The sequence below is a fragment of the Somniosus microcephalus genome, chromosome 6 (assembly GCF_052327205.1).
Source record: "Somniosus microcephalus isolate GS21.2 chromosome 6, FLI_Smic_1.0, whole genome shotgun sequence".
Classification (NCBI taxonomy): Eukaryota; Metazoa; Chordata; class Chondrichthyes; order Squaliformes; family Somniosidae; genus Somniosus; species Somniosus microcephalus.
The window spans coordinates 100,956,692-100,968,961 of NC_140992.1; the positions used below are offsets into that span (position 1 = coordinate 100,956,692).

General features: G+C 44.3%; 1 protein-coding gene across 1 annotated transcript; it reads left to right on the forward strand.

The window, feature by feature from the left end:
- The first annotated feature begins 7,861 nt into the window (after positions 1-7,861).
- Positions 7,862-11,397, forward strand: LOC147115960 (eotaxin-like). Its single transcript, XM_085989479.1, has 3 exons — positions 7,862-7,922; positions 11,068-11,188; positions 11,301-11,397. Exons 1-3 carry the CDS (start codon positions 7,862-7,864, stop codon positions 11,395-11,397), a joined length of 279 nt encoding a protein of 92 aa, XP_085845605.1.
- Positions 11,398-12,270: the final 873 nt, after the last annotated feature.

Below are 12,270 nucleotides of genomic sequence, written 5' to 3' on the forward strand. Positions count from 1 at the left end.
TTTTGCTTACATCCAAATCACCTGTCTACTCGAGTCTTTTCTGTATCGCCGCCCGTACCTAAGTCCGGTGTCTAGAACCCAGGGGCGTGGGAGCGATTCGAACCGCTCATAAACAGTCAGAGCCATAACTGACTGGGCGCACGCGCCACACACCACCACACGCCACCCCCTACAGAAATGGCGACCATGGCAGGACACCGGCAACAGGGTTGCGATACAGTAGACAATGGTTCGGATGAGCAAACCATGATTGAGGAAAGGATTTCTGATTATGTGTTTAGCAAGGTGAATATCACTAAAAGTGGATCACCACTCGGTTAAAGGCTGGGCGTCCGGTAGATGCAGCAGCTAAGTGGACAGTGGGAAAGGAACACAAGAAGTCCTTAGAGAAGGCAGTTTGGCTGATGTGTTTTAAAAAGCAGGTCCAGCTGTTGGACAGGCTCGTTGCAGCACAGGCAGTCGAGTTAAGGGAGTCAGCCCTGGAGATCCAGGATAAGGCTCTCACAGGGGAGAAGTTATTAGTAGCTTTGCAGGCTTTGAATCAGGAGAGAGTGCATTTAGTGGGAGAACACAAGGCCCAGTTGGAATACCTACGGTGCCAAGTCACCGAGGCCAAGGGAAATGAGTTAAGGTTGCGGGAGAAAAACACCCGCTTGGCAAGGCAGATCAGGGAACAGGAAGAGAAAGTGCAGGAGGTAAAAGCCACTTACAAGTTAGCGAGGGAACAGCGGTTTGAGGAGGCAGACCACGGCCCCTGTAGAGAGAGGATAGAAAATCTGAGCCGGGCCCTCCGGAAGGCAAAAGGCATGGTATGCCTCATAAGCCCAAAGGCAGGCTAGGCAGATTTTATGGGGAACGAGGGGAGGACAGTTCCAACATCACCGATAGTGCTTAGGGATGACCCGGTTGAGAGAGAGGAGACCTCACGACCACCACCCGTAGCGCCAAGTTTCAGCGAGGTTTGACAGCAAGGGGGGGTGGAACCGGGAGTGGAGCCAGAGGTGGAGGAAGAGGTAAAGCAAACCCCACTAGAGAGGTCGGAGCCGGGACCGATGTGCTCAGCACGGCATAGGAGGTTTGGCCCACCCGCCAATGGCGACAATGAGGGGCCCCTCCAAAACCAGTTCGTATTACCCTTCAACACCCAACAGCTTAGGGTTATGGCCAACCATATCCCGAAGCTCTCCGAAAAGGGAGACCCTTCGATCCACTTCAGGGAAATAGAGCAGACAGCCAGCGTCAACAACTGCAATGACGTTGAGAAGGCCAAGATGCTGCTATTCTCCCTGGAGGGTAGTCTCCTCCAATCCCTCTCTGACGAGTGTAAAAGGGGGTAGAGCGGGTACGAGGAGCTTAGAGATGCGGTTCTGGAGGCCATGAGGATGGATGAGGGAAGTCCTTTCTCCCGCGTGGAGAAGACAATCCAGCTCCCAGGGGAAACCCCACAGGCTTTTGCGGACCGGCTGTGGCCGGTGTACCGGAAGGCCTGCCCGGGGACGTCAGACCGAACGTTCCTGAACAGGGATTCCCTGGCCCATTGGCTCCATTGCCTGGTGGCGAACAGCTTGCCACAGGTCCGGGCCAAGGCAGAAGCCTGTACCTAAGTCCGGTGTCTAGAACCCAGGGGCGTGGGAGCGATTCGAACCGCTCATAAACAGTCAGAGGCATAAGTGACTGGGCACACGCACCAAACACCACCACATACCACCCCCTACACCAAAGAAAATTTGGTACTCACCCAATGCATCCAACTGCACGCCTAACCGCATCACCGGTCAAACCCAAAATGAAGACCCAACGCAGGTGTCATCTTCTACCATGTCCGGTGTACGGCAGGCCCCAACCGTCACAACTAAGGAGAACCCCGAAATCGTGAACCTCTACAATCTGTCAAGAAAGTCATTTGGTGAGCATTTCCTGGTCCTCTGGATTTCAAACTAGTTAGGATAGTGGGGTTGGGAGGGTAAGGGATTTTGTCTATTGTAATTCTCCCTCACATATTCTGAGTGTTCCCCACCCTTTTAGAGTATAAGTTTTATTGTATTGTATATTTTCCTGTCTCAAAAATGAAGATCTGAATTCTTTTGACCAACCCAGGTGCCTGTTGCAAGTTCATTACAGCCCCCAAATAAGTCCAAATAAGAACAAAAGGGAGTGGGTACGATTCAAACCGCTCAAAGGAGTCAGAGTTGAAGCTGACAAACAACCCACACACCACCCCTTACACTCCTGACCGCAACATGGACACACACCATACCCCATTGAATGGAAGCCACATCAGTTGGCGATGCTGCACTTCAGCAGCAACTCCTTTCCTCTCTGCAACATCATGGTCGGCTCCCAACTTTAACACTGGCTGGCCGGTTTCCCGGGCCTCAGGAAACCTGGCAGCAGAAGAGAGGTGAGCACTGCTGGATGGAACATGTAAGTGCCTTTCCAGCACTGCTTGTTGTCCAGGAGAAGCAGGAGTGCTTCCCCCCGGACTCCCAAGCTACCCTGTTAAATGCCCCGCTGATCGAACACCAACCCTCTCAGCATTCCAAGTCCCTCCCGATGTCCTCCACTGCCTGTGATCTCTTCCCTATGGCCTTCTCCATGGGCCCCACCTGAACTTCTCCCTGGCCTCCACAATCTTCTCCCAACCCTCCGCGATCATCTTTACTGTCCCTTGATCTTCTTGCCAGCCACTAGTAATGCTTGGCCACCAGGTCCAGCGGGTCTTCTTCTAGGAGGCTGCAGGTTTCTGCTACCACATGACGCGACAACCTCAGCCTCCGGAGGCACTGCTCTTCTGACAGGTCAAGGAAGCTCAGCTTCTGCCTGTACACATTGTTATGTGGGTAGTGCCTCCTGCGACCTCCACTATTCTGCTGCTCACCTCTTTGCTGAAAATCTGCAGGACTCTAAACAGTAGGCTGCTGCTGCTCCTGATGGTCATCTTGATCCTTGTCCAATGTCCAATTTAAGGCAGCCAAGACGCTACCCATCCTGACCTGAGTCTCAATTGTCCAACATGCAGAAACTAACCTCTCACCACAGGTATTGTGACCAAACCCTTTCCATGTGATCGGTAAGAAAGCAGATGTAAGCACTGAGTATTGATTGCAGTATCTGCCTGAATTTTAATGAGTCCCATGAATTTGCTTTTGTTCTCACCTTGGATTCAATGGTGAATTTTAGGAAGCCCGGGAAACCCGTGAATGCACCGTTAAATTTGTTAGGGGGTTGAAATAACAGGAAAATGGAGCGATTTGCATATTTAAATTGTTAACCCACCTCTCCTGAGTGGGTTACACGCAGCCAGTCAAACACGTCTGATTTAATCCCAGAAGTCGGCAGGATTGGAGCCGACTTCCGGACACGCTGACATTTTTGGGGAACTTAACGCCCCACCCGCACCAAAATCCATGCGCTCTTCAACGTTAAAACTCTCCCCATGCAAACTGGAGGCTCAAAACCTCCAGAAATAAATAACACACCCCTATGATCCATGCGCTGTATGCCAGGAGCACTGTGATATTGTATTAAGGAAGTGGACTCGCGTTATGTACATGGTCAGCTCATATTGCCAATGGAAGCAGTGTTCGAAAAGCAACACACCTAGATCCATAGCATGAGGCCCACATTATCTAACACACTGTCCATGGCTCCCTTTACAACAGAAAACACATACAAGGAACAATCTTTTAAAACCCCTGTACTTTGCAACACTCCAAGTGTACAGCTCTCTACACAGTTATAGAGAAGTTATCCTATATAATCCAATCCATCCTTTCTTAGTCCAATCAATTGAATACTTTTAATTATATTGTTCTTCAAATTAAAATATGAATTGACAGTTCTCGAAAATAAATATAAGATAGTCACTAATAAATTTAATAGGGAATTCAGGTGTAAATTCTTTACCCAGAGAGTGTCTAGAACGTGGAATGTTCAGATGACTAGCGTAGATGCATTTAAGGGGAAGTTACATAAACACATGAGGAAGAAAGGAATAAAAGGATATGTTAACTGAAGAAGGGTGAGAGGAAGCTCAAGTGGAGCATAAACACTGGCATGGACCTGCTGGGCCTAATGGCTTGTTTCTGTACTGTAATACAATGTAATAATATGTAAAGATTTCCCTTTGTATTCATTGACAAGGATAATGAGTGATTCCCTCCTGGTGCAATTATAATAAAGTTCTCATTATCCTTGTTCATTATTGTCTGCTCACTCGACAAGTGGGATATGCAGCATCAAGTTGGGATTTTTAAATTCTTGGCTATAACTTTGGGTCTTTATCCTGCGCTTTGCTCCAACTTCTATCCACATTGGGCCGCAACTATGAATCAGGTCATTTATTTTTGCATTGGGCTTCAACATAGGTTTGGCTCAGGACAAGTCTTTTACCCACCTTGGATGAAACTTTAGGCCGGGCAAGATTGGGTCAGCGGGAGCCTCAATTATTTGTCAACCTTATACTGTACATGCTACAGGATAATCGACGTTCCACTGCATGACATGAAAGTCAGTCAATGTGGGCATCTAACTTCTAAACATCAGTTGACCTTGCTACAAAGAACTAACATTATTTCTCTAACCTGATGGTCATACTTTTACAATGAATACGAGAGCTTTGTCAGTTTGTTCTGTGTCGCCCTTTGGAGGCAGTTCTGTGGTTTAGATGAGGCGAAGAGATATGCTAATAAGATATACTGACAAAGAAAGCTGCAGAAAATTAAGAAATCAATTCAAGCAGGAAGAAGCAACTTTTCTGAGTACGATAAGAGAGATTTGGCCATCAATCAAAACTAAAACAACCTGTAATTTGAAAGAAATAAATGCGGTTCAGTGATGGCCACAAAGCATATGCCTTCTGTGAATAGTTGGTCCATGTGAACAGAAATGTAAAGGAAACAGCTAAAAATATGAACAGGGCGGGTTTATCAATCTGGTCACCTTATCAGAGTTTCCACAGGGGCACAGTAAACCCACCACCCCATCACCACCTCCCCTCATGGAATGTAGGAGGGAAGCTGACCATCTGAGAGGCTATATACAAGCTGCGATTCAAAGAAAATTTAGATTTTCGGATCAGTCCTGTAAGGATATCAACAAATAGTGATGATATTTGTCTGTGTTTGACTACTTATGCCTTACAGCATATTTGTCTGTGTTTTTGATTACTTGTGCCTGACCAGCAGAGGTCATGTGAGAGACAAGCAGTCCAGAGGAGTTTTACTTTCAGTTTCATTCTAGATGCATCACAGCATTGTGTGTTCTGTAAAAAGCTGTAGAAAGTCTTGAACAAGACTTTAGATTAAACAACATTCTCTTTCAGAAATGAGTCTTTATTGAACCCAAAAAGAAAACAAAACATGATGTCAGAAGTGGCTGAAAGAGAAAAAATCTGAAGTTAGCAACTCGATGGGACAGTGAAAGCAGTTGTGGCAAGTAAGCGAAATCAGCTCTCCACAGATTAGCAAGCCAAAAGAGAACATCGTTGCTTACCATTAGAGAATAGCTAACGAAGTGAAAACATGGGAGGTTTACACCCACTGGCGATTCTTCAATTAACAGGTAATGTGGCTGAAAATTGGAGAAGGTTCAAACAACGTTTAGAGTTGTATTTAGCGGCAATCGGAGCTGACGAGAAAAGTGATCAACAAAAATCGTCCGTGTTCTTACATGTCGTGGGTGATGCAGTGCTGGAGGTATATAATAATTTCATATTTGCTGTTGATGGAGACAAAATGAAGCTAGATAAAATAATGGAACAGTTTGAGGCCTACTGCATACCTAAACGCAACGTGACCTTTGAGAGGCACAAATTTTTCACATGTGTACAGAAAATCGGCGAGACTATTGATCAGTATGTGACTGAACTGAGAAACTGGAGCAAATCGTGTGAATTTGGGGGACTCACAGACTCGCTGATAAAAGACAGACTGGTGAGTGGTATTCCAGATAATGGTCTAAGGGAAAGACTGCTAAGAGAGCAAGATCTAGACCTGGGAACAGCCATAGCACTGTGTAGGGTTACAGAGACTGTGAAGTTGCAGGCAAAGGAGCTGTTCAGTGACAGTAGCTGCAACGTGGATGCAGTGAGAAAGAACGGATACAAACCGTTTAACAAAGAGAGCGCCAATGTGAAAAAAGAGACGTGGCCAGCAAACGAAAATGAAAGAGACAATCGGAAGTCATGTAGTCGATGCGGTACACAGCATCCACCAAGAAAGTGTCCAGCATATGGTAAAACATGCAATAGATGCAACAAAAACAACCATTATGCCCGTTGCTGTAAGAACCAAGCGCAACAAAGCAAGGTCCATACAGTGGATGAAAGCGAGATAGAGGGATTCAATGTAGATGTTGTGTCTGAAAACAAAAAAGAAAGAGACTGGATGTTGACACTAAAAGTGAATGACATACACATTCCATTTAAATTGGATACTGGAGCACAAGTTAATGTGATATCAGAGGCCGATTTTAAGAGAATTAGACCCAGACCAAAGTTACATGGAATACAAGTGAAAGTGACCGGATACTCAGGTACTGATATACCAGTGAAAGGAAAATGCATTGTCAAAGTAACACACAAGGACAGAGAGCACACACTAGCATTAATCGTGGTGCCTAAGGATGTGCAAGCCATACTAGGTTTAAAAGCCTGTGAGAGACTGAACCTGGTAAAGAGAGTCCTCGTTGTGGAAAGCGAAAGAGAGGCAGCCTATGATGAACTGAATGTTGCGTACACACCGGTAAGCTGATGTATACAGCAGACACGTTGTCCAGAGCTGTTGACCCAGGAGAGCCCGCAAACACAGTGAAAAGACTGAAGTACAAGGCAAAAGACAGTGGAACTGACTTCTACCAAAGCATGCTTGTATACCGCACAACGCCGCTCGAGTGTGGTATGTCACCAGCCCAACTCCTGATGGGACGTCGGCTAAGGTCAAACCTACCCATCCCGGAGAACCTCCTGAAAACAAAAGAGGGGGAGAAAGTGAAGAAGTTCAAAGAGCAACAGAAAGAAAAGCAAAAGAACTACTATGACAGAGGAACACAAAACCTACCTGAACTCCACACTGGTGACCAAGTAAGGTTGAAAGACAAAACAAACACATGGACTCAGAAGGGAACTGTCCTGAATGAAGTTCAACCAAGATCATACACCATTCAGACAGATGAGGGTGCTGTTCTGAGAAGAAATCGTCGAGATCTTCTCATGGGACCAGCCACAGCAGGTCAAGAGACTGATACTGGTGAACAACCTGCTCACACAGCTGAGAACCAATCATCTGAGGCAACAACTCAGATTCAAGGACAATCAATCAGAAAATCCTCAAGACACGTGAAGCCTCCTGAGAGACTCATTGAGCAAATTTAAGGACTATTGTTAAAGAAGGAAGTAATGTTATCTTATTCTTTCTTCAAGTTCTAGTGTATTGACATATTTCATGTGAACACACAAAGCAAGGGTAAAAAACCTTGATCATGATAATGATGATGTAAGTTCATTAAATGTTGTTAGTTAAAAGTAAAATACTTTTGTTTTAAGAAAGGGAGATGTAAGGATATCAGCAAATAATGATGATGTTTGTCTGTGTTTGATTACTTATGCCTTACAGCATATTTGTCTGTGTTTTTGATTACTTGTGCCTGACCAGCAGAGGTCATGTGAGAGACAAGCAGTCCAGAGGAGTTTTACTTTCAGTTTCATTCTAGATGCATCACAGCATTGTGTGTTCTGTAAAAAGCTGTAGAAAGTCTTGAACAAGACTTTAGATTAAACAACATTCTCTTTCAGAAATGAGTCTTTATTGAACCCAAAAAGAAATCAAAACAAGTCCCACCAGCGAGGAAACCGTTTGAGAAAATGAAGCAAGTTCTTGTGGTACTGATTTGTCTCAGTGTCTTCACCTTGGTTATGTTAGCAGGTGAGTGAGATCCCATTGTAACTTAGTTCTGTTTACTGTCTACTTTTAAGAAAACTCATCATTTAAGTAAATTTTAAGGAGGAACAACTTGTAGATTCTACAGAATCCTGTCAGATTGCCCGTCTCTGAGTGGGATTTGAAAGTTGTTGGTCACCAAATTGCAGTACGTGTAACAATGTAGTTTACAGGACTGTACTGAACATATAAGCAAACTTCAATAGTTTTTAAGTGAACTAGCACGATATATTTTTCCCAAAAGTTGCAGAATATATTCCAGTCCATGTTTATGTTCATTGGCGGTTTCATTTTTTATATTGAGTTTATTCGATTGAAACAATGACTAAATCATGTGAGAAAAGTAGCTGAAGGGGTTAAAGTATTTATTATAAAATCGTGTACAACACTATTCAGTCTCGAGTTACTGGAAGAGCAATTTTGATATAAAATTATAATTACTACTGGCTGGAGATGGTTAGCATGGTTACAACACCTCACCGTGTATTTCGAAGCACACTGATTCTAAACCGACAAAACCCACAACAACCACATTAACGTAGAGTTCTCGACTGGAATAGTGCTGGAGGTTTACTGCACCATCTTTACCTTTCGACTAATTAACTTATTGATAGCCTGGTACTGGTCTTTGTGGTTCTAGTACACTTTGCGTTCAGTAATTATCTTCATGAAACCACCAAGGACTATTTGAAACTTTAGCAATTGTTGTAATGAGGTATCACCACTGACCAGCCCATGACGCTTCTGAAGGAACATTTGACAACCATAGCTAACATTAAAACTTCAGATGCTCTAATGTGCTTATCTACATATGCAAATGTTGTCTTAGATTGACAAGTAGAATCGTCAGCACAGTGTGGAGATAGATGAGTGCGCATCCTGTACCTCCATCTGTCCTACACTAACTCTAAGTGCTGTTCCTTAAAGCTGAACACAATCCAAGTTGGGAATCTTTAATTAATGATTAGTAATATGACCAACAGGATATCACTAATCTAATGTTTGATGCTCAGTATATCTTTATTGGTTAAGCAGAGTCACCAGATTGATTATAAGGATGTTCAGTTTAGATTTCCTTTTTAAATGCCGCTAGCCTAGGTATCTACACATGTGCACATTAAGAACATAAGAACATAAGAACATAAGAAATAGGAGCAGGAGTAGGCCAATCGGCCCCTCGAGCCTGCTCCGCCATTCAATAAGATCATGGCTGATCTGATCCTAACCGCCAATCTACTATCACTGAACCATCTCCTGAATCTAACAGAATTAGACACACGAAATAGGAGCAGGATCAGGCTACATGGCCCCTGGGCCCACTCCGCTACCCACAGGGCCATGACCGATCCGAACCTAGACTCATGTCCAAATTCCTGCCCGTTCCCCATAACCCTTTATTCCCTTTACTTCTAGGAAACTGTCTATTTCTGTTTTAAATTTATGTAATGATGTAGCTTCTACAGCTTTTTGGGGCAGCATATTCCATGGACCTACCACCCTCTGAGTGAAGTAGTTCCTCCTCATCTCAGTTTTGAAAGAGCAGCCCCTTATTCTAAGACTATGCCCCCTAGTTCTAGTTTCACCCATCATCGGGAACATCCTCCCCGCATCCATCCGATCCAACCCCTTCACAATTGTAAAGTCTGTGGGTTGTTTAGTTAATTAATGCACAGACTCCAAGAGTAACTTAAAACAGGACTTTACTATTCGAAGGTCAGGGTGAATCTGCCAAATAGTCCTGACACAGCACTTATATACCGGTGTGGCCACCGTCGGTATTACAGTATACAGAAGCCAACAAAGTAGTGCCACACCTAAAATAGTTCTCTTAAAGGTGAACGGTTACATACAATGGTTTTCTTAAAGGTAGACGGAGACATACACTACAACAATCTTATATGTTTCAATAAGATCGCCTCTCATTCTTCTGAACTCCAATGAGTAGAGTCCCAATCTACTCAACCTCTCCTCATATATCCATCCCCTCATCCCCGGGATTAACCGAGTGAACCTTCTTTGTACTGACTCGAGAGCAAGTATGTCTTTTCTTAAGTATGGACGCCAAAACTGTATGCAGTATTCCAGGTGCGGTCTCACCAATACCTTGTACAACTGAAGCAATACCTCCCTATTTTTATATTCTATCCCCCTAACAATGAAAGCCAACATTCCATTGGCCTTCTTAATCACTTGCTGCATCTGCATACTAACCTTTTGAGTTTCGTGCACCAGGACCCCCAGATCCCTTTGTACTTCAGTAATTCCCAGTTTCTTGCCATTAAGATAATAACTTGCTCTACGATTTTTCCTGCCAAAGTGCATAACCTCCCATTTTCCAGTATTGTATTCCATCTGCCAAATCTCTGCCCACTTACTTAGCCTGTCTATGTCCCCTTGCAGGTTTTTTATGTCCTCCTCACTCACTACTTTCCCTCCCATCTTAGTATCATCTGCAAACTTTGATATGTTACACTCGGTCCCCTCCTCCAAATCGTTAATATAGATTGTAAAGAGCTGGGGACCCAGCACTGACCCCTGTGGAACACCACTAGTTACTGATTGCCAGTCCGAGAATGAACCATTTACCCCAACTCTCTGCTTTCTGTTAGATAGCCAATCCTCTATCCATGCCAGAATATTATGCACAATCCCGTGATTTTTTATCTTAAGCAATAAACAATCACTTTTTAAAATGAATTTTTTGTCAATGTGAGGGAAATTTAGCACTGGAAAACGGCACAATTTCAGATTTCAGGCGCCCAGTGCCAGTATCGAGCAGTCAGGTAAGGCACAATTAGCTGCAGGGTAAACCTCCCTCTACTCTAATCCAGCAATGTGCCTCCGCCTCAGAAGAATACCCCCTGCTGCAGCAATGTGTCATATGTTGCTGTGCCACACCAGCCCTCCTGTAGTCTGAGTGCGATTGTCAGTTTAACACTGAAGGACGGCAATTTTGTGCTGTGGGCTCGTGCTCACTGGGATTTGGTTTGAGTCGATACAAATACACATACAACCCAGCGGACAAAAAAAATGTTCATCCCATCAGTCTGGCCTTAATTTATATACTCCAGGCTTTTCCCTTTCTTTCCTTAAAGCAGTGAATCACAAGCCTTTTATCTTTGTTTCCCAGCTCCTACTCCAACATGGAAAAGCTGCTGCCGGAATATCTCAAAGTCGGTCCCTCGCTTCAACAGAATCGAGGAATACAACATACAGGAAAATGATTGTCGCTGCAGGATTAAAGCTGTGGTGTAAGTATTCAGAACACTGTCTGTCTCTGGAGCCTGGCAATATACACCATTATTAGGAGCCTGTGTCATACATAGTTAGCCCTGTAAGTAAATCTAGTCTTTTCCTTTTCAGATTCAGAGTAAAAGGCAAATGGATCTGCTCAGATCCGAATGATAATCGAGTGCAGAAACTTCTGGAAAAGCTTTCCCAACGGAAGCAGAGGGGATGAAGATGATGTTGATTGTGACTAATGATGAAGCAATAACTGTCTGCAGAGCAAAGAAAGTTTTCAAAAATCATTTTTCTTTTTAATGTCTGCTTTTCTACATTTTACACAAGATTCCTTCTCATCACAAAATTCACAAGCGCAAGGAAGGTTCAAACACACAATTTAATTTTTTTGAACTGGCAGTGTCGGTGCTGCTTCTACACCTCACTGATTTACTCGCCAATGTTGTGTCTGTGTATAATAAGACACAGACTGCAGGAGAACAGTATAACAGGTGTTTACTCAACGTGGCTCACACGGGAACTGACCTGTACAGATTACTACTCAGTGCTATATACAGGTGTGGTCACTGCCGGTACTGCAGTATACATGAGCTGTAAAAGATAGTTCCCCCCTTAAAGGTATATACATTACAATTCCTCCCCTTTTAGATTAACAGTACCCTAACACTCATTTAACAATTAAATATCAAACTAATTACAATTAACACTTTTAACATGCAACATTAGCTGAAAATAGTCTATTTATATATTCAGTCTTTGGGGAGGCTTCCTGATCGTTTCTGGATCGCGCCTTTCCCGAGTGTCTTGCTCTTGGTGCGGAGGCGATTCTGGCCCCCTGTCGTCGGTTGGTTCATCAGCTTCTGATGCTACTGTTTCTGGGGTAGATGCGACCTGTACGTCGGGTTCATCACCAGGTACGTATGGGCGAGGCATGGGGTTGACTTGTTCCTGTGACTCTAGGATCTGGTCAGCATGGCGTCTCACGATGCTCTCCCCAACGTCCACTGTGTACATTAGTGGGCCCTACCGTGTGCATATCGTTCCTGGCTGCCATTTTTCTGTTCGGTAGTCGCGGGCCAAGACTGGTTGC